Below are 23271 nucleotides of genomic sequence, written 5' to 3'. Positions count from 1 at the left end.
CCCAAATGATGTTATTCCTGCTCCTGTCGAGTCCAGGTGCTGTGGAAAGAGAGCCCGTCCAGGGTGGCTGCCCAGCCCCCGAGAGAGGAGTCTGTGGTGATGGTGGCCTGGCGGGAGGGTGGCCGAAAGGGCTTGCCTGCCCGTAGGTTGCAGTCCTTGGACCACCATGTTAGGCCCGGGTGGAGAGATGGAGGGACATTGATGATCTCGGATTGAGAGCCCCTCTCCTGGTTCCATGAGGACGCGAAGTGCAGCTGAATGCTCCTCATCCTGCGTCTCGTGTGCGTAACGGCTAATAGGCCAGCTGCAAGTAGACCCAGGAGATGTTAGTACCACCATGCCAAGGTCACCTTTCTGCTGAGAAAGTGGGCGGTGGCCCTCTTGATGGCCAATATTTCATCTTCCGACGGGAAGACCCTCTCTGAGCACGTGTTCCAGATGAGGCCCAGGAAAGTCAGAGTCTGTGTGGGCTGCAGCTGAGACTTTCTGAGATTGAGCAAGAAGCCCAGATCGTGTAGTGTTCAAAAGGGCATGGGAAGAGTGGTGAACCGCTTCTGGAGAAGTGGCCCCGACGAGCCAGTCTAGGTATGGGTAGAATTGGAGACCCTGCACTCTGAGGAGGGCCGCCACGGCATTTATGAGCCTCGTAAAGACCCTGGGGGCCGAATTGAGGCCAAAAGGAAGGACCTTTTATTGAAAATTGGAGCTCATGATCCTGAACCGTAGAAAGACCGATTGGGCTGCCAAAGCGGGACGTGTAGGTACGCGTCCTTCAGATCCAGTGAGTACATACAGTCTCCCTTGTCCAATGTCTCCGCTAGAAAAGCTGGCGTAACCATCTTGAATTTTTGCAGGGGTAAGGAGAGATTAATGGTGGAAAGGTCAGGCACAGCTCTCGGGCCCACCTGTTTCTTCTGAATTGCAAAAATACTGGAGTAAAAGCCAAAGCCTAGCTGGGAGGCTGGGACTTCCTCTACTGCCTGGCTCGATACGAGCGACCGGATCTCCACCAAAAGAGTTGCTGTCCCAACCTGTGGGAGCGTAGGGGAGGAGGGAGGAGAGGCTGGGATAGGAAGGCGGTACCCTGTGGATACTATGGAGAGGATCCAGGGGTCACCGAAATTCTGGCGCCAGAAATGTGCACGGAGAGCAAGCCTGCCCCCCACCGGAGACAAGTGGACTCGAAGGGGCTTGTCATGCTTTCTTAGACTCAGAGGCTGTCGCTGAGGAGGAGGACTGGAAAAAGCCCTTACTCGCCCCCGCCCCCTTTGTTGCTTGCGCCGGTTCTGAGACGGCAAGCGGTCCGGCTGCCTGGATCTGCTTTCCTGGAAGCTGCGGAACCCTCCATATGTACTACCCCTTTCCAAACGCTGCTGAGATGGGTGTATGATTTAGGCATGGTCTTTGTAAGAATGGATATAGACTTGGCCATTTGAACGTTTATTCTTTTTGTCCAGTCCCTCGTCCACAGAGGAGTGGAAGAGGTGCCCCCCCTCGCCCCCTCGACAGTAGATCTAGAATGCGATCCTGCACACCCTGGTGGAATTTTGTTGCCTGGAGCCAGGCTGTTCTCATGTCCATGGCCATACAGATGGCACGGCCGGGGGTATCGATATGAGCCACTGGATTCCATGGAGGTCAAGCGCCATCAGCTTGGCTTCCGCTAGCCCCGCCGTGAAGCGTGATTGGCTCTGGGTGGGGAGTTCTGGGAGGAAGTCCACAAATTTCCACAATAATCTTTGGTTGGCGGCAGCCAGCATGGCGTTGGCCTGACGTAGATGTAAGGAGGCGTTGCAATAGAGTTTCTTGCCATATGCCTCCAAGATCTTCTAGCGCCACAGAGGAAGAGGCCGAGGACGACAGGCTTGGAGTATAGTGATGCTGCAGCAATCGCTGAAGAGTGAAGCGGAGGATGGGCCAAAAGCAAGAGTGTATCCCCCTCCATCTGCCTGTACTTGGCGTCGATTGACCGGCTGGGTTGAGTGGGGCTTGAGCCAGCCCTCCTTGGCCAGGGAGACTACATCAGTTTGCACTGGAATCCCCGATTTGGCAGAGGGGCATGTGTGAGGACCTCAGCCAGAACCCCCTCTGCCGCATGTTTGTCCTCGGGTTGGGGGGGCCCAGGTATTCCGCCAAACGAGCAAGACGTTTGTGGTAGGCCCTGGCTGAAGATGGCGTATCCATATCCTGCGTATCTAGAGGCTCTTGTGGAGGAGTAGTTGGTGCCGGAGGCTGGGGTACAGAGACCGCAACCGGAGGCTGAGGAGGTGGCAGAGGTTGCGGAGCTAGCTCTGGAGCCGGAGGAGGCCGCTGCAACGGGGCCCGATGGAGGAGTCTGTGGTGCCGCTAGCATGGCGGGAATGACTTCCCTGATGGCGTCCTTGATGATAACCCCCGGCTGAGGTGACCAAGGAACTTCGAAGAGCACCTCCTCACTGGCCAAAGAGGTGGCAGGAGGTGCTGACAGGGTAGCGGGGGGCTGCTGGAGCCGCTGCATACCCTGTCCATATAGACGCCAAGGAAAGCCGCCCTGCGCAACTGACGGGGTAGACTGTAGGCCACGTACCTGGTTGAGGCCAGACCCACCTCGACACTCCTTTGCCGAATTCTTGGAATGGTGTTGGACGGGTTCCTCTTTCTGGCATGGTGGCCATTTAGTCAAGCTGCCTGCCACGTGCATGCAATGTGGTGTTCAGCCCGCTGGGCCCGGCTCGTTCAATACTCTTGCGTGTGGATCACGAGGCCTACCCTGAACCTTCGGCCTAGACCAGGTAGGTGCGACACCCTCGACCCGGGGGTCGTTAGAGCTGCCTTTAGGCGGCCGCTCGGACGTATTGCCGGTATTAGAGCATAGACCCTCGGCCATGGTGCCGATAAAAGGGCGGAGCCCCTCGGGTGTAAACCCGGTAAAAGAACCTTAAAGTTCCTCATCACTGCGCCCGGGAGGATCCGAGGTTCCCTCGACCCAAAGGCCGGTAGCTGAAGCAGCCTCGGTGCACGTGCCAGTAGAAGGACCTGACCGGTCCTTCCCGCGCGGGAGAGGACCTGGGAAGGAGTCTCCCTTGCGGGATGCGATGTAGAATATCGGCCCTATCTTGGGCCTGGTTCGATGCTTCATGAAGTTCTTGAGATCCTCTGGAAGAGCTCCCTCCACCTGGCTAGTCTGTTCTTCAGCGCCTTCGAGGACAGCGAGTCACACGCCGAACCTGATTGCCAACCATGGTCTGGGCCAAGGCAGCGTAGGCAGAGGGCGTTGGGGTCTGAAATCGGGTACAGCCCATTGCAGGACGGACAGCTGTGGAACCCTGTAGAAGTCGACGTGCGCCAGGGAGGATCGTGAAGCCCGAGGACCGAGTAAATGAATGATAGAATAAACAAAAAAGACTAAGTACCCGCGCGTGGAATTACATGGCCGAAGCCAAACCCAGGAGCGCTGGTGAATTCGGCCCGTTCCAGACGACGCAGAAAAGGGGACTGAGGTGTGGCTAAGGAAGGCGGAGTCAGGGCATTGCATGCTCCCTGGGCCGCACCCCCGCGCGCGCCTCTAAATTTAAAGGGGAAGAATTTTTCTGGTGAAAAAGGTTCCGTCTCCCATCCCTTGGAAGGGACACCCATACAGTATGGAGAAAAGGGGACTTAAGAGTATGTCTAATTATCCTTTGTGTGTATATATAAATATATATTTATATTATAACCCTAAGTTTATTTGGATACCTGTATTTACTAATTTCATTGTACAACACTACAGCTCACATTACCCCTCTCAAGATAAGCCTGGCTGCTCAGTCACTACAAGCTTGTGTGGCACAGGCCTATATTAAAGGTTCGGTTACCTATCTCAAGAGAAGTCTTGTAAAGTCCCACACTAGTTGGACTCTACAAATTCTTACCCGACAGTGACACTGCTCAACCATCAGATCAGGTGATTACACAGGCCTCACCAGAGGGTAGTGCAAAAATCTCACTAACATTGTTCACATTAAGAACAAAGTGGAAGACCACCTTTGTGGCAGAGAACTAAGAATATAGACTTGTAAGGCCCCTGTTCGCGCCTGAGAGAGATGCAACTGCCAACTGCATGAGGTGGATACCGGTTTCATAAGTCAAAAGTCTGTGTAGTGCCAGGTATGTACTTGGGTCGAGGCACAGTCCGATTCCACCAGCCAGTCTTGCAAACATCATGCAAGTAACCACAAAGTTACGGATTACAAAGTTATAGGGACAAAGCATCTCTATTGCACTTCACTAAGGCGAAGAGTGGAAGACAACATTTAAAAAAGGATTCAACTATGGAAAACAGTTCTCCTGCACCAATGGCCATAGAGAATGATCAGTGCCCCAAAACAGATAGGCTTTGAAAGGCAGGTGTAGTAAAAAGGGCTTCACTTGCCTCCGAGTGTTATCATTTGGTGTGCCACTCCCCAGGGGACTGTGTAAGCAATGTGCATTGAATTAATTGTGTGGTTTATGTGCCCAGTCCACAAGGATCTAAAGTCTGAAGCAGTTAATCCACAATTTTTAAAACGAGACTCAGCCAAGCTGCAGCAATTTATACTGAAGTGTTGAAGTTGCATGCTTAGCCAGGCTACTTTGCCCCACCACTCTCCATGCCACATACTAACAGATTAGAAGATTAACATAACCCTTCAAATATGCTCATATCTTACTCGTTGAAGCTCTGCATCAGGATCTGGGTGTCCCTCGGCTAAAAGCCGTTGTCTGATTTCTTCATGTTCTTCTTTTTCCCGCTTCCTGTCACGCTCATCTGCTTCAATCTCTTTCTCACGGTCTCGCAACCTCTTCTGAAAAGCACTTCCTCTGTAGCATCAAAATAAAAAGTACACACATTACCCATAGAATAACCCGTCAGTATCAAAGCAAGACTGAAAATCAAGTGGCAGGGCACTTAAAGTAGTTCTATCAAAACAAGTCTCAAACTACCAAGTGCAGTCGAAAAAATTAAACCCAGGGTCCACTGCCTTCCAGTAACTGTTTCAGATTCAGGTGTACATTGCCCTCTTAACATAAGATTGAAAACAAAGCTGTTCCAATTGTTCTATGAAGAAAAGAAGTCTGTCGCTATAGGCAAAAATAAAGAATACAAAATTGCACATATGTAGTCTAACCAAAGCTGCTGTCTAGGGGTGACTAAGAGGACTCAGGGACCAGGTGCTTCCCAAGCCAGTGGATTATGTGGGTGATTCTTTGATGCCAGTCATTCAGCAGGGAGCAGTTACTGAAGAAAACTATTTTGACTCTGCTCATCAACTGCAATTGCCTGAAAGACCCCTGTAGCCAGACCCAAGGTGCTCTGGAAAGGAAAGCCATCAGCAGGCAGGGTTTTCTACATAGTCTGTACAACTAGATGAAGCAGTTGGAAAACAGTAGAGAACTCATTTCAAAAGCTTATCAACAATATGGTTCGATGTGTCCAGATGGATTTTCAGAACTAACCCAGTGGTAAACATTTGAGAGGACACCCTAATTGATGGCTGTTGAGTGTAACTTGTCGGGAAGCACGGTGCTAGGTTTTTCATTTTGAAAACCGACAGTCACTTTAAACCCAACTGTACCAGCTGACTTAAAAAGGCTGCCCACTCACGCGAGTGCAGAAGGCAGTGGAGAGCAAACGCTCGTTTTGGATTAAGTTGGAAGCAGCATTGGCAATAAAAGCCCATGCTGAAGGAGAAGTCCCAAAAGAAACGTGACGTGATGAACAGTGCACGCTGACAAGGAAAAAACGTCAATTTCTGAACCATCGTTAATCACACACACACACACAAGTTCCAGTAGAAGTGGGTATAGCAATCAGAGAGAGACCCCCGAGAAAAAAGAGAAAAGAGTACAAGATCGTAACCCTGCAAGCCCATAGACAAATACAGACCAGAGGCGATGGGTCCAGAAGATGGGAGCTGGTACAAAGGGAAAGATCACTGCTTATTACTCTACAGCGAACAAGAAAAACGCATAGGGGCTCATATGGAGTGATAACTGGATAAAGTAGTGAGAGAGCACCCGTTGAATCAATCATGGGTGATTTCAAAGCAAATTACAATGAGGCCCAACAGTATACAGACCTCCATACCATTGATGAGAACGTAGGTATTACTATGGGCTATAATTCTCAGGTGGTTAAATTGCTTATTGCAATGACCAAACAGGGCCTGAAAATCTTGGCCCTGAAGGGGGATGAATGCCTTAAACAATATACTTGGGGAAATGGCAAATGTTAAAGGTGGATTGATTATGTTTTCTTGAGTCTGGATGCAAGTTATAGCATGACTACAATCATAGAAAAGCCTACAAAACTAAGACCATAAAACGCTGCAAGTCAAATTCCCAGTAAGCAGAGTAACAATGACCCTGTAATCGATGGAGACTATGAAGTATCCAATGGGAAAAACAGAATTAGATGGACGAAACATAGCAGCACTGAAAAAGTTGATTGTAGAACAGTTTGAATCAGAAATCACTGAACAAGAGATTGAGCATACTGCAAATAAATTGTGAGCGATTCTATGAAATATGCAACTACCAAAAATACATTTGTAAGAAAAAGGACAAACCAAGAAAAACCATTTTACTCCTTAAAAGTAGATGCCAAGGACAAGCACAGCAGATGTGCGTCATTAAATCCTGACCAATCAAGAGTAGCTTGTTGGAAGGAGAAGCCAATAGACTGATCAAGACACTAAAGACCAAATCTAGAAATTGGCAAGGGGACATAAGGCATCATTGCAGAACCACCAGGCGGCACTCGCCGCTTGTCGTATGAAGGAAAAACTACAAGCACACATTTTGTTATGAGGTGAAGGGAATTATGGAACCAAAAAGGTATTGCAATTGTTAATCCAATCCAGGAGAGTGAGTGGGAGAAGTAAGTGCAAGGTTTGTATGGGGCTAACCGCACCAGTTCCAATATAACCCTTAAACCCAGAGACGTATCTCTCCAACCCTAAAATTCCCTGGCTGGCTCCCAGTTGCTGCAAGGATCAAATTCAAATCCCTATGCAACATCCATAGGGCTGTTTGGGGCCATGAACCAATCAATCTACAACTTGTTCTCACTAAATACATTCCTTCCACACGTTTACGCACCTATGGCGCCAACACTCTGCGTGTGTTGGGGAGAATTCTCATAAATGTGCTAAATGTGTTAATTCCCTTCACCTCAGAAACCCCCAACAACTTTGCTGGATTTTGAGGACTTGATTTTTTTTTTTACCTAGAAAGAATGTGAGCCTTTTTTCCCCCCACTATTTCATGCATTTTGATGTAGGTTTTACTCCGGTTCTTTGATTATGGCGTTTTAGATAACTCCATAGGTATCATCTTTTCATGTGTGTTAGACAGCACCTTCAGTGCAGTGACAGAGGGATGTCTTTTTAGACTTCCCAAAGGTATAAATACCTATTCTGGGATAGCCTACTGTTTCCCAGGGAATGCAAGGTTAAATTGACTTTACTAGTCTTTTTAAATTCATAGACCCAGCACACACACACTATCTTCCTATAGAGTGCTGGAGGGGTTACCTAGTATACCCTCCGTCTAGAAACACATGTAGCATTCAAATGCTACCCTTCCCTATTGAAATGGCTGGTGGCAGTGGTTTTACAACGAACTACCATGATTTCTCCCCAACCACGAACACTGGTAGCTATAAAATCGCGGGAGCATGTTTTTCAAGATGGCGCCTTAAGCCCCTTTGTTTAAACAGTTCCGGGTCTTTTTTCACTGTTTCTTTTTGCAAAGGTCCTTCTAGAGTGCGTCTCTGTGCGCCAAACCAGGTTTGGCCCCTTTGTTCCTATGCCTTTGGCGGGCTTCAGGACTGAAGACCGCTTCTGGCGTCTGAGTGTCTGGGGTGGGCAGGAAGTGAGGGAGGTACCCGAAAACTCCCTGTGCTTAGTCTCCTAGGAGACCCAAATGCACTCTGGCATGATTGGCTGACTGTTCAGCAAGGACAGCCACCCTGCTGGGTGTGTGGCAGCTAGGCTGGAATGAAAAGGAGAAAACTGTTTACAAGGCGAGTCTATTGGCTTGGAAGGCAGAGTCGACCACTGTAACGAAAAAACCGAAGACTAGCTGGAAGAGGAAGGCTGCTGCAACTACTGGACCGTTGGTTTGCCCGGTGAAGCCCTGCTGCAGGTCCGAATTGCCAAGTTCATCTCGACAGAAGCCCCTTCAAGGACGACTTCTTCCTTTGATTTAGTCGGACCAATCAACTCGTAAGCCACCTGGATACAATTCTCGGAGCAGGCTAGGATTAACCAGGGAGAGGGACACCAGCTTGTGTGCTTGAATTACAGCTATTTGAACTGAAGGAACTCCATTTTGTCCCCTTTTTCCGACGATCCCGTGCAGTGCAGGAGTCCCGACGTCCTCCCTCTTGTCGCCACGACTGAGGCTCAGAACAGTGAGATCTGCTGGAACTGCCAGTAAACGTCTTCAGCTGCATCCTTTCTTTATATTAAGGTACTGTGCCAACCCAATTGAGAGAACTTGCCTATCGTGGAAGTTCGTGAAACTTTCCCAACTTGCAGGTCTAATCAGCTTACGACCCGACATGATTGTTTTTTGTAAAAACTACTTCTGAGAACTTTGGCAAATACTTTACCGTTTACTACAAGACTGCTCTTTCCTATCCAAGACAGTAGCCCATTGACTTTGGGCAAGGCCTATTCAACTGAATCAAGTCCTCTAGCGAACTTAATTATGTGCACTGCTTAAGAAAATATTTGTGATCCATTAACTTTTGCCTTTGTACTCCCTTTAAAATATTTGAAATGACATTTTGCTTTTATTTCGGGGGAGCCTAATTTACTCAAACTTATTGGTTTTGTGTTGCATTGTATTTGTGTATAATATTAAGTTGCCTCCTTCTAGTGTATGATCTCTAAATGACTAAATGACTAATAAATTAAGTGTTTTAACCCAGAAGCAGCCGCCTCATCGGAAGGAAACACACCTAACGCAGTCATAACCAGAACAAACTATGTAAGAGAAAAATGCTTATACCTCACGACAACCACGGAACACCGACACCTCAACACGGAAACCTCAACACATGCAAAGAATTTCCTGCAACACCCGGAAAAAAGACGGGAGCACTCAACCAGAGGGTGGGATGACTCCAACCCAATTACCCCTCACTTCACAAGGACAGAGGGGCACCATCGATTTCCACAACATCCCGCACAATACGACGAAGCCCCGACAACCAACAATGCAACCTCCAACTTAACAATCTGACTCAATGAAGAAGAAGCCATCGCTGGTCTTGAACAGAGCATCATCATAGTAGAAGCACCACGATTATCAGCCCCGTTATCAACCTTTTGGACCGCTTCAACGAAGAAGCAGCTGTTGCCGTTCTTCATCCTACCAACATCAATGCAGAAACACCACGACCAGACAACTACAAACCTGAACGAATAACCACAAAACTAAATCACACCCAGAGAATCCACTAACTTAATAAATGCAAGGTCAATGTCCAAATACCATCGAAATATACGACCTATCAGAAGGAGGCATAGACATCCTATTTGTAACCGAAACATGGCTAGACAACAACTACAAGATCACCCTCAACAACTGCCTGCAAACTTCAAATGAATCCAAGCAAACAGGAAATCCAAAAGTATGCGAATCCTTAATACTATGGCTATTAGTAAACCCCAAAACAAACCTGAAATTCATACGATATACAGAACACAAACCTACGATGCGACTTTCATGGACGCCTTCACGGAAGCAATCACCATCCTAGCCATCAAGTACAATCAGTGATCATCCTCGGAGATTTCAACATCTGGTTCGAAGAAACCACACAAAAATCCTTAACCGCCAAACTAGCAGCCATGAACCTACAACAATGAGTCAAAAGAGCACACACTTGATGCAATCTTCGCCAACCAGGATCTCATCACCACGGCACACCCAATTCAAATACTCTGGAGCAACCACCTCATCATTCCATTCATAATCATGCCCGCTCCAACAAAGTAGCAACGAGAAAAACCACTGATCATGATGAAAAGAAATTGGAGAACCATAAAAAAACTCCAACCTAACCAAGCTCCTGGAACTTAGCAAACCATAAGCAACAACCATGGAAGAAGCTGACCTAGACAAAAAATGTTAATCTACTGAATACCTGGATCGCAACAACTCTAGATGACATCGCCAAAGAAAAGCCCTTGACCCCATCACATAAGAAATTAACAGCAAAATGGTTCACCACACAACTCAGCAAGATGAAAAGAAAAAAACGAAAACTAGAATCTGAATGAAGGAGCAACACCACCACTGCAAACAAATTGAAATTCCTGCAACAGATCCGCTCATATAAAAAGGAAATACAAAAAGCGAAGAGGAAACACTACGACAACCGAATCTTCAGAGCACCAAACACCCAAAAAGAACTCTTCAAAATCATAAACTAAATAAAAAAACCCACCGGGCTGCAACAACACAATTCCATCAACTAGACTTTGCGATGACCTAGGAGACCACTTCAAAAACAAAATAACTTTCATCCAACACACCATACAAAACAGACCAAGCAATCACACCTCAAACCCCATCGACACCGGCAAGGAATGTCCAAAGAAGCTACGAAGCTTCCCAGAAATATCAGTGGAGACTTGTCAAACTGGTAAACCAAAGCAACAAATCAGGCTCTACTGAAGACCCCCCCCCCACCCCCCGGACATATCGAAAACAATTCTCAAACAAGGAACCCCCATGGAATATCATAGGAATCTACTCAAGCTCTCAATCCCAACAGGTAAAGTAACACAGGCCTTCAAATCGGCCTACATCAAGCCGCTACTCAAAGACACAACAGGAAACTTAGAGGACTTATCCAACTACAGACCCATTTCCAACATACCCTACATAGCCAAACTGCTAGAAACGTACGTCTAAAAAATAACCCAAGAATTCATAGAAGAGCACTGCCTACTAGACCAGGCACAAGTTGGTTTCAGACCAATGAGAGAACAGAATCGGCTCTCCTCTCAATATGAGACGACCTAAAAATGAACGCAGACTCAGACAACAGTACTGCCCTGATTCTCCTTGATCTATCCGCAGCTTTCGACACTGTTAACAACAACATCCTCAGAGATTAGAAGGACTAGGAATAACAGACACCGCCCTACTATGGATCAAATCCTAACAAACAGAACCAAAACCGTATGGATGAAACCTTTTAAGTCCAAACCTAGAGACTCAACGTGCGGAGTACCACAAGGATCATTTTTCTCCCCGCTTCTATTCAACATCTACATGTACCTATTAATCAAACTCATCAAAAAACCCGGCCTCACATGCTACAACTACGCCAACGATACTCAAATCTTCAACATACAAGACACCCGAGAAGAAAACACTACACTAGAGAATTGCCTTTGTGATATATTCAACTGGATGAACCTCAACCACCTCAAAATAAACCCAGGCAAAACAGAGATAATGATTGTTTCAAAAAAGGGAGAAGACATCAGCTACATCCCCTGGCCAAGAGAGCTCAGCACCACACCAGCACCATCACCAACTGTAAAAAACCTATAGGTCCTGATGGATAACAACCTCACTCTAGAGCCACAAGTAAACGCTCTACTCAAGAAATGTTTCTTCCTCCGGCGAGCAGCAAAAAGGATCCTGTCGTTCGCAACATAACACTTACCATCATCGCTCTGATCATGTCCACAGTAGATTACGGCAATAGCCTATACCTGGGCATGCCCGAACAACTACAACGCATACAAAATGAGGCAGCCAGACTCCTCCTCAAGCTATCCAGAAGAGAACATCACATCTGCGCTAAAAATACTACACTGGCTACCATTAAAACAGTGAATAAAGTTCAAGTCCATGTGCATCACGCACTGAGCAATACACAAACAAGGCGCAGAATTCCTAGGTGATAAATTACGCCTACGTCAACCAACAAGAACACAGATCAAGCACCGACATCCGCCTGGAACCAAAACGCTAACAGAACAATACTCGGAGGATACTCTTTCTCTCACCAGGCATCGAAAACCTGTAATGACCTACCCAAGAATATACGGAACACAACAAACCACCTAGCATTCAGGAAACTCCTCAAATCATGGCTCTTCACAGCGTAACTACAACAGCGACGCACTAGAATGCCCACCCCAATAAACTACTTTGAAAAACACCAACCTCGGTCACTCCCAAAACGGACATACATCGAACCCAAATGGGAAATAGCAACAAAAGGTCACCATAGACAGATCACATACTCAGACCGAGACTAAAGCCCTTAAACAACTCATCCACTGCCTCCCGGCCGTACCATATCCAAACCCACAGCAGACACATTTAGATAGAAAGTTAGTGAGAGGTGACCACAACACCAGCTCCAGCACCCATAGAGAATAGACACCGAACCCACACCATTCAATCCATCAAGATTAGAACTCCTACAGAGCTTGCTAGAATAGAAAGGCGAGGAGCAGTTACAACAGTTACAGAGCGTGTTAGAACAGCACAGGGAGCGCCTCACACAAACCTAAAACCCCGCCAGGCGTAACCCCTTCGCCCACCCTGATGAGACTGGGAGGATTGGCAAGCGCCACACTCGGACAGAGTTCTGAACATTAGCATGTTAAACTTAAACTTCATACAACCCACTAGCAAAAAAACTCAGCATTTCTGCAGACTTATCTCACTCAAAAATCTCATACAACCACCTTCCGCACAACAACCCGCACCAACAGCCCACGAGGACTGACATCGATCCGACACTCACACAAAAGCTCAGCACCCGGTGTATACCGAGTTGAAGCTGCCAACAGAACACCACTCCTCTGACCATATCTGTGTAACTTCATTTACTGCTTACATTCCCTCTTGAGATAAGCCTGAGTGCTCAGCTCGCTACCACAAACTGTACTAGACTTATACCAAAGGTTGGTTTTGCTTACACCTATAGTCCTAATTGTATGTGGTGGTCCCAAAGGGTACTGCATGCAATTCTGCTTAACAGCGTGTCAGGCGTTTTTCTAAGCACTGATCTGGTGGCAGCTCTCTCCTCTTGAACAGATTGCCCCTACACCTCCGTCTTGAGCCAGATCTCCTCAAATTCCAGAAGCTCAAGAATTGCCTCTTCACTTCCTCCTTCCACTTCTCAACCCCTGTGCTAATACACCGTCGCTGAGATTGGTGGCCTGAGATCTTGTGTCCTTCCGGGTCACGGCCTTCCAATCGCCCTCACCCTTCCACCCCCATCCCAGCACTAGCTCTCGGCACCCAATGGCTTGTGTTCTCACAGGCCTGCACTTATTTGCAGATAATCTCTGAACCAAGCGTGCTCTGCCAGGCACATACTGCTCCACTCAACTGACTCCCTGGCCCTTTCCTCTGTGTAACTCGTAGCACTTACCCCTTCCCTGTCCCTTCTCTCTCTTCTGCACTTATACGTTCTAAAGGATCACAAGGCCTAGTAGGACTGCCACTTTCCCGTTAATCAGTTTGTTCCATCTGCCTTGTTTCCCATGTTACCTCTCCTTTGTCCTGTGGACCCTTTGAAACACATTCTTGATGTATAAGCACCTTACAAATGCACAATAAAATAAGTCTTACAGAAAGTCAGTATGGAAAAAATACAATTTACTCCAGAAGACATTGAATTAGCCATCAAAAAATTAAGAGCACCTGAGGGGTTATCTAATGTCTTAAAACAGAATCCCGAGTTATGGGCAAGAATAATGTGGCAATGGTCTGGAAAAATAAGGGACCAAGGCATTATACCGTCCTCCTTGAAGAAGAAAAAAATGAAATTCCTGAACACAAAAAAAGAGACCTCGGCGGTGGCAGCACCACCAACTACAGGCTGCTTGCCATGTTAGATGCCCCGGGAAAATTAGTTTGCACAATTCTCATGGAAAAAAATAAAAGCTTGGAAAGTGAGATCCCAGCTTATCTCAAAACAGCAAACGGCGTTCTGCAAAATCTTAGGTTTGACCCAGGATATCTGGGCATTACAATTCCGAATGCATAGCACGCTATCAACTAAAGTAAATCAACAAAACATCGCTTTTGTGGATTACTTCAAAGTGTTCGATAGCATAGATCGATAGAGATGAGAAAAAAAGGGAAAAATAGGAATAGTTTACCTGTAACTAAATTTCTCCAGCATTGGTATCTTTCATGTATTCACATGCTTAGAATATTCCATTCGACAGACTGGGAACCCTCGGTACGCTTATAAAGCCGTTTCCCATAGGAAAACATTAGACACTTGTGTCCTATCTACCTCGTTTTTGGGCCACTCATGCATGCCCCACTTGGATGTAGCGGTATAAATGCCCCGCCCCCGCGTCTCCCTTCAGATTTCGACCCCTCCAAAGCCGAATGGGGTGAAACCTAGATATACAAGACGATTGCATTCCAGGGAGGCTGGCGGGCGCATGTGAATCCATGAAAGATACCAATGCTGGAGAAATGGAGTTACAGGTAAGAAACTATTCCCTTCTCCAGCATTGGATCTTTCATGGATTCACATGCTTAGAATAGAATGCACAGCAGTGATCCTGAAAAAGAGGTGCGTTCGAGGCAGTAATGGCGGGTAAATGTGTGAGGCACTGACCATGCCGCCGCCTGGAAAATGTCTGTCAGCGGGATTCCTGCCCACAACGCCGTCGACGACGAAGTTGCCCTTGTTGAATGAGCTCTCGGACGCCCTTGTAGCGGTTTTTCCGCTTTGGAATGACAGAAGGCAATCGTCGACGAGACCCATCGGGCCAGTCCCTGCTTTGCAAAGGCTTTTCCTTTCGTCGAAGGACCATATGCAACGAAGAGTTGTTGCATAGATATAAATTGCTGAGTCCGATGAAGCTAACATTTTAAAGCTCTCTTTACGTCCAAGATATGTAGGACATTTTCCGCAGCCGTTGAGGGGGTCGCGAAAAAGGTGGGCAGGACAATTGATGAGTGCTTATGATAAGCCGTAGGAACTTTTGAAATGAAACGAGGATTCGTTGACAGAACCACTTTGTCCTTAAAAAACCTTAGGTACGGAGGGTCTATGACCAACGCTTGCAACTCCGAGATCCGCCTACCTGATGTTATAGCTATTAGAAAGGCCAATTTCCATGACAAGAACTTAATCGATGATGTGGCCATTGGTTCACAGGGTGGTTTCATTAACCCTGCAAGCACCATATTAAGGCTCCACGTTGGTGAAAAACGTTTAACCGGAGGGAACGTCCGGAACAAACCCCTCATGAAGTGTTTCACCAACCTGTCGCTAAACAAAGGAGACAACTTCCTCCTACTCGTGAATCTAGAGATGGCCGCCAGGTGTACCTTTACTGATGAAAAAGAATCCGTTCTTCGCTAGGTGTACGAGATACGGCAGAAGCTGTTCCGGAGTGACCCTTAGCGGTTGCACTCCCGTCTGTCCTTGACACCACGTACAGAACCTTCTCCACTTACACTCGTACGACTTGTTGGTGGAAGGGGTTCGCGCTGCTTGCAGGATCCTCTGACAGTCCGACGAATTGCTCAAGGCAACAAATTCCGAAAAGTCAGGAGCCAAGCTGTGAGATTGAGACTGTCTGGATTGTGATGCCACACTGTTCCCTCGTCCCGGGACAGGAGATTGGGAACCTTCGGGAACGTTATTGGTTGAGCCACTGACAGGTGATGGAGGTCAGAAAACCACGGCTGCGTATCCACTGCAGAGTTCTCCGTATTCGAGGGAACGGAGGCAAGGCGTAGAGGGACTGGTCCGTCCATGGGAAGGAGAACGCTTCCCCCAGAGAGTCTTCCTGTGGCCACCTGCTGGCATACATTTTGCACTTCTTGTTCCTCTGCATAGCGAAGCGATCCAGCGGAGGCCGTCCTCATTTCTCGAAGACCTTCGACAACTGAACGCTGTCCGTCTCCCATTCGTGAATTTGGTCCATATTTCTGCTGAGCGAGTCCGCTTGCTCGTTCCATACACCCAGAAGATGAGCTACGATGGATATATCGTGTTTCAGAGCCCAATGCCACACCTTCTGAGCCTCGGTGGAAAGGGTTCTGGATCGCATGCCCTCTTGCTTCCTCAAGTAAAACATTGCTGTCGTGTTGTATGTCAATATTCTCACTGTGGACCCTCTGATGTGCGGCAGGAACGACTTCAGGGCCCAGCGCACTGCTCCAAGTTCCAGAACGTTGATGTGCAGGAGAGATTCCCTCCGAGACCATCGACCTTGTGTTTGTAGAGTGCCCATGTGCGCTCCCCAGCCTGTCAGGGACGCGTCCGTCACTATGGTTAGCCGAAACTCCGGGTCCTGTAGGGGTACCCCTCTGGATAGATTCTGGAAGCTCTGCCACCACTGAAGAGCTAGTAGGAGCTCCTCGTCGTCGACGGTCAGTTTGTCCGACCAGAGCCCTTGGGCCTGCGTCCACTGGTCCACCAGAAACTCTTGAACCGGCCTCAAGAACGGGCGGCAGTTGCCCACCAGGGGAATGCAGGACGCCATAGCACCCAGAATCGACATTTTTTCACTGACAGTCTGGTATTGATTTTCAGCTGACCTGCCAATCGACTGAGTTTGGTGATTCTGTCGAGGGATGGTTTCACTAACCATGACTGGGTCTCGAACTGTGCGCCCAGGAACACCAAGCTTCTGGACGGCGTTAACGAGGATTTCTCGAAGTTCACCGCAAACCCCAGCCGTTGTAAGAGGTGCATGGTGGCCTGCAAACTTGTGTGAGTCGACATAGGGGAGGACCCCCTGACCAACCAGTCGTCGAGATACGGGTATACATGATGGACTTGCCTTCTTAGCCAGGCCGCCACCGGGGCCAAACATTTTGTGAACGTTCTGGGAGAGGATTTCAGCCCAAAAGGAAGTACTGTGAACTGGTAGTGAGTCCGTCCTACCACAAACCTTAGGAACTTTGTGTCGCCGACACATTGGTATGTGGAAGTACGTGTCCTGCAGATCCAGAGACGCCAGAAAGTGCCCTTCTTGAACTGACCGGATCACTTCTTGGAGCGTGAGCATCTTCAATTTTAGGCTTTTCAACGTTTTGTTTAGATCCCGCAGGTCTAGAATGGGACGCCACTTTCGGTTTGGTTTTTTCACCACAAAGTATCGGGAATAAACCCCTTGACCCTTCTGTGACGGAACCAATTCTATAGCACCTTTTTGTAGCACAAGTGCTACTTCCTACTGCAACACGCTCAGATGGGGTTGAGCTACAAACGCCGGTGGGATGTGCGGAGGGTTGCTTTTGAATTGCAGGGAATGTCCGTATCTTACGGTTTATGGTCATAATACCGAATTTCGAAATCTCGAAAAAAAATCTCGAAAAAAAGGCCGAAAAAAAAGTCGAATTTTTTTATGACGTTTTTTATTCGAAATGGGGGGTTCCCCCCCAACCCTCCTTTTTTCTTTTTTTTATTTTACCCTTTTTTTTTACTTACCTGACCCCAAAAACATATATAAATAAATAATTCGGTATTTTTTTCTGAGATTTTTTTTCCGAGATTTTTGTAATTCGATATTTTTTCAGCCTTTTGACTGACCACCGTATCTTACAGCGTCCAACACCAATTCATCCGTTATTTGCTCCCATTCGTTGATGTAGCACGATACCCTGCCTCCCAGAACGTTCCGATGCCCGTCATTGCTGTTCCTTGGTCTGTTTATCCCTCCTTGACGAGTAACCTGTTCTCTTATTGGGAGCCTGGTGGTCCCGGTGTCGTTTTGCCGCTTGAGAAGCCCATCTGTATCCTTGGGAGGGGTATGCTGGCGTACTGAAGGATCCGTCTTGTGCTGGGTCCTCCTTTCTCCCAACCGCTGCCGACACCACTGAGTTCCGAGAAAGGGTGGCGCATGGTCTGTAACCCCTCCTGCCACACATGATCCAGGATGGGTACTGAAAACACCGACCTTCTCCTCTTTCCAATGTGGTCGAAAAGAAAAGTCCTTTTTCTCCTCTTCCTGGGCCAGCCCGAATTCTGTACAAGCCTTGGCCATCATGGTGTGAAATGACCCAATGTAGTCCGGGGGAGACGGCTGAGCCGGGTTTTTTTTGGGGTTTCCAATTCCGCTTCAGACTCCCAGGTCGGATCCCTGGAGGGAGAAAGCGAGACATCCGATAAGGCTCTACTGTCCGAGTCCGAATCTATCAGCTCTCCTTTCTCGTGGCGTGGAGCCGAGAGGTCTCCACCCGCAGGCACTGCCGTGGGGGTTGACGGAGGTGGCCGACGAGACGGGCCCGGGTCGCCGATGACCGACCTAGACGGAGTTGTTTGAGGTAGTCTCTCGTCCAGTGTCTTCAGCAACGTGGATAAGACCTCCAGCGACAAGAGTGACTGCGGATTGAGAAGAGGGGTAGACTCCGGAATGCTCCCGGAGAGAGGCCTTGTAATCCCACGTAACCCGAGGTCTGCAGGGCCAGCTACTCTCACATCCTCATCTCCCGAGGACACCGACAAGGCCTCTTGCTGCAGTAGTGTCACCGGCAAAACTGGGTCGTACACCTCAGGTCGCCAGGCCTCTTGCGGGATCTCCGTCGACGATGCTAAATCTGGCCCCGTCGTCAACGTCGTTACCGTCTGCGGCCCAAGAACGGTTGAGACCACTTGTGTCAGTGGCAGAGAAGTGGTCGATGACTGCCCTGCCGTCGACGACTGTGGTGGTCGTGCAGGTCCTTGAGGTGTTCCCGCCTTTTCCGAACTCGACCTACGCTTCTCTGCATCTCGACTCGAGGTCGATCTATGATGATCGCACAAGGATTTTGATTTTTCTTTTCTGACTTTCTTCGTCAAAGATGAGGATGACGAGGCTCTCTTCGACGAAGACTCCTTAGAATGGCTTCTCAATGATTCCTTCTCCGCCGGTCATAATTTCTTCACCGGGGGTTCCGACGATGTCGAGCGGCGCAGGGCCCCTGAAGATTTTGACACTGAGGCCACCCTGCACGTGGAGCCCACCTCCGAAGGCGGGTATGCCCCTGCTCCATCGTTTAACCATGCCACAAGTCTTGAACTTCGATCTTTAAGAGTCTTCTGGGAGAAGCCCTTACAGATGTCGCACTTGTCTGCCGAATGATGAGGGTGTAGACAATATATGCAATCCATATGTCCGTCCCCCTTGTACACCTTCAACCGGCCCTAGCGCACGGGCGGAACAGTGCTTTCCCTGACATCGGGAGAAAACTCCAACAGCACAACCTATACAAAATAGTAGACTACACAAGGTGCTCCCACTACTTTGGAGACGGTTGAAATCTGAAGGGAGCCGGGGCGCGGGGCATTTATACTGCTACGTCCTAGTGGGGCATGCGTGCGCGGCCCCAAAACGACGTAGATAGGACACAAAAGTTTCGAAAGTTTTCCTATGGGAAACGGCTTTATAAGCGTACCGAGGGTTCCCAGTCTGTCAACGGGGAATATTCTTAGCATGTGAATCTATGAAAGATCCAATGCTGGAGACTGGGCCATTCTTCTACTGGGACCTGCAGCAATAAGAAAGTCACAGGAAACAGGAGAGACTCATCACTGGATAGGTTGAAAGAAGGAATGGACTTGAGCAAGGCTGTGTCCTTGGTACAATAATATTTAATGTGTACATGGCCGACTATGGCATGGTATTAAGCAAGATGAACACATGCCCCTCTACCCACCCCAAAAAATGAAGTCTATTTGTATGGTTAATGTACACAGTGTGGGGTAAAATAACCCCTGGAGGCAAGAAATAAGATCCAATATAAAGCCCTGCACTTTCGAATCAAAGGGAAAGGAAAGTACTTAAAAGTGCAAAATATGGAGAGGCAAACTGCTGTTCACACAAAAGCGAAAGGCACATTGCAAAATTACTTTGACTAATCCACAGAACCCTCAATGGGATGTCAGCATTGTGTGCAGTAGTTGCAGCGAATAAGAGTGCTTTCTGTCATGAATAAAATTAGTATTCGTTTTTCACCTTAAAACGAAAAATATGCTCACCAAAATGTTTGCAAAACATTCAAAATATGAACTTGGTTTCTGTCTATCATGAGCCCAAAACAGTGCACAGAAGCCATAATGGGATGCTGAACTGGGTTTAAGCAGCTGCAGTAAAATTGAGTCCGTTTGTGGGTGAAAGCAACAGAATGACATTTTGATTTAGCCTCCAAAGTGACTCTGCAAAACCAGATGTGCACCAAAGTCCCTTAAAGTGTTATGATGCCCTCATTTAACCACTGTATATGCAGGGAAAAACTTTGCAGTGACACTTAAATGTTAGACTTGTGCGCCTTTCAAGAGTTCATTTTAAAGGGAAATGTGAAGTTAAGAGGCAATGTACGGCTGAGTTTTGAAAGGCCCTGTGTTGCTTGCATTGGTTTCTTTTTCTCTCCGATTGTGATTTCTTCAAAGCTGAAACTGAATTCGTTTGTTTGTTGTCCTGGAAACAGATGCCTGTAACTTAAATATACAAAATAGGAGGCTCGGGGATCAAATCCGCGGGCCGGATATGATAAAGGCAGGTCTGCTCTCCAGCTGTATGACCCCCCAGGTCACACAGGCTGCAATTAAACATGCATTAGCTGGTCATTAGCCCTTGGAATGAGCAGGCTGACCTAAACACAGACCTCTCTGCTGAGGTCATGTGCTCCAGGAAGGTGGTGGCCACGGTCAAGGAGTGGTTTGACTGTCCATTATATAAAATGGGAGAAATAGTTTATCGTGTAAAATGGATAATATTTGTTGCACAGTAGTCATGGTAGGATTTCTGAAAAGGTGAAAGTTAACCGCTTTTCAACACAAAACTATTTTGGTGAGACAAACATACCAAAAATTATTAATGAAAACTTAATGTGGCCCTCCTTGTGAATTTGAGAGCTATACAAATGTGATTCAAGTGGGCCCAGTATGATGCATATGCCACCCACCAAGCGCCACATTTTTCACAGATATAATTCAGGAGTAAATGAAGAAAAAATGTCTTTGCACAGGAATGACGCACAGACACCGGACAAGGTTTGTGTGATTCGCTGAAAAATAGTGTTAATAAATGCATTAATTTCTGTCAAAACATGGAGATTAAAAGCATTTGTCATGCAGTGAGATTTCTGTCCCCAAAGACACAGTGATGTCATTTGCCCTATAAATAAGTCACCTCACATCAGATCAGGACTTTTTCACCAACCCCGGAGATGCTCTACTGCCGAAATCAGGAGAAACATCCCAGCAGTAAGAGGCCTAGTTTGCAGTGGAGCCAGCAGATTTAGAAGCTGACCTGTGACACCCTTGGAGGACTCGGCAGAGACCTTGACGGACCCCTTTTTGCAGTTCCAGCAGTGTACTGACGCCCTCCGATGTCCAGCACAGACCTCTCCTGTAAGTTGAAATACCTCAAGCCATAGATTGAAAAACCCCTCGTTTCTTTCAGCATTGCCTTGGAGATTTTCCATTTAAAATCCCCTCCCCTGTTTGCCTGTGTATGTAAGCAATTCCCCATTGAAAACCAGTTTTGCTTCCCTGTGTAGATCCCTAGTATATTTCTTTAAGTAAATCAATTAATTTCCCCATTTATTTCACAGGATTTGTAATGTGGGAATTTTAAATCATCTTTTCCCAGTGTATTGTGAACTGGTATAGTCCTAAAGATTTGCCATAAGAATGAACAGCACAAAAGCCCAAATTCCCATTTGCATTTTCTTTCCCATTGAAATTGTGCTCAACATCCCAAAAATCAATGTTCCCATTCTGTTTTTCTTTCCCCATTCTGAGGTAAAAATGAATTTCCAGTAGTGTTAAAGAGAAGAGAGTTCAGAATAAAACAACTATTCACACAGTTATTCTTAAGTAGGTAAGTGGACAGTCTATTACAATGTTTAAAAAGTCTTTGTAGAATAGACGCAAATCAAGGTAGGGCCACAAGCTGATTAGGCTTGTGAGGTAAAGAAGCAGCAAGCAACTATACACATGCAACCAAGCAAGTCTCCAACAAGGCCAAGTGGCTACACAAGAGGCAAGTTCTCAGACTGTGCAGTACCTTTGGTAGCATGTTGAGCAGCCAGGTTTATCTCAAGAGGGGTCAATGTGAGCTGTAGGGGAGTTATACAGAGACTCACAGTGACAAGTATTCAAATAAACACTTACACACGGTTTCTTGAACAAACAATTATTAGTCAGTTAGAGCAAGCCTTCTTCAGAAGGGAGCAATATAAAAGTAACACTCAAATACACTTCAAACTGCACTCTAAGTATTCTAAAATCAGTGAAGACCCTTTTCTTATGGCCCACAGACAACCTACACCCTTGGGTGACTTCAATAGCTAGGGCGCTGGGGACATTAATATCTTACTGTTTGCATTTAGAATACTGTTAGAAGTTGGTAAAAGGAAATAAATTAGAACAATAAGAGACCAGAAATATTCTTAAGCAGGCAAATACGTTTGGATCCCCTAAGCAGAGTAAATCAATATAACAGGCTAAGCCAAAGTCAATGGGCAATAGTCTTATATAGGATGAAGCACTTCTGGTAGGTGAGTGGAAAAGTATTTGCACAATGTTTTAGAAGTCTTTGAAGAAAAGGAAGAATCGAATGTAGGGCCACAAGCTGGTTAGACTTGTCAGTAGTAGAAGATGCAAGCAATTCTACAATAAGAGGTAAGTTCTCTCCGACTTTACAGTACCTTTGTATTGAAAGTGCAGATCACTTCTGTTCCTGTGCAGCTCTGCGGATCCCCCTGTTCCTGGGCCTCAGTTGTGGGGACAAGAGGGAGGACGTCCGGGTACTCCTGAAGAGGGACGGTCACCACTCCCAACCGGCAATCTTTCCAACAAGTGGCACTTCGGTGTTTCAGGTCCTCGCGGCTACTGAAACTGTGGTCCCTGGCTATCGAGATAGACTTTCCTTGCTTGTGGGGTCACGCACTGTTGAGTGGGTTCAGGCTCAGTCAGTCCGGCTTCCTGGGAGTCCGGAGGATCTTCCTGGAGCTCTTGGCCAACTTAAAAGCAACACAGAATCTGGTGTTCCTCTCCTTGGCTATTCGGTTTTTGAAGCAGCAACTCTGTGGAAAAGCAACCAGCTCCGAGAAGGATGTCCAGATGGCTTACTTTGGTGTGGATTGGTCCCACCAACTCAAGGAGAGAAGTCATCCTTGCAGGGGCTCATCTGTCGATACAAATTTGGAATTTCAGCACATCAGCAGGTGCTTCACCGGTCAAACCAACGGCCCAGGAGTTGCAGCAGGCATCCTCTTCAAGTTCTTCTTCAGTTCATTCGTCCAATGATCGACTCT

At 47.3% G+C, this 23271-nt stretch overlaps 1 protein-coding gene across 12 annotated transcripts in view; it reads right to left on the bottom strand.

The window, feature by feature from the left end:
* Positions 1 to 23271, bottom strand: part of RBM25 (RNA binding motif protein 25) — an 841835-nt gene that overhangs the window by 163838 nt on the left and 654726 nt on the right. For all 12 annotated transcript variants that reach the window (XM_069638623.1, XM_069638627.1, XM_069638622.1 and 9 more), the window contains one exon: positions 4668 to 4818. In XM_069638623.1, the coding sequence (XP_069494724.1) occupies positions 4668 to 4818 (151 nt within the window). The remainder of the gene's footprint in view (positions 1 to 4667; positions 4819 to 23271) is intronic.

Source organism: Ambystoma mexicanum, chromosome 14 (genome assembly GCF_040938575.1).
Source record: "Ambystoma mexicanum isolate Mex_15411 chromosome 14, UKY_AmexF1_1, whole genome shotgun sequence".
NCBI classification, from domain to species: domain Eukaryota; kingdom Metazoa; phylum Chordata; class Amphibia; order Caudata; family Ambystomatidae; genus Ambystoma; species Ambystoma mexicanum.
The sequence above is the reverse complement of the archived record's forward strand: the minus strand, read 5'-3'. Positions and strand labels throughout refer to the sequence as shown.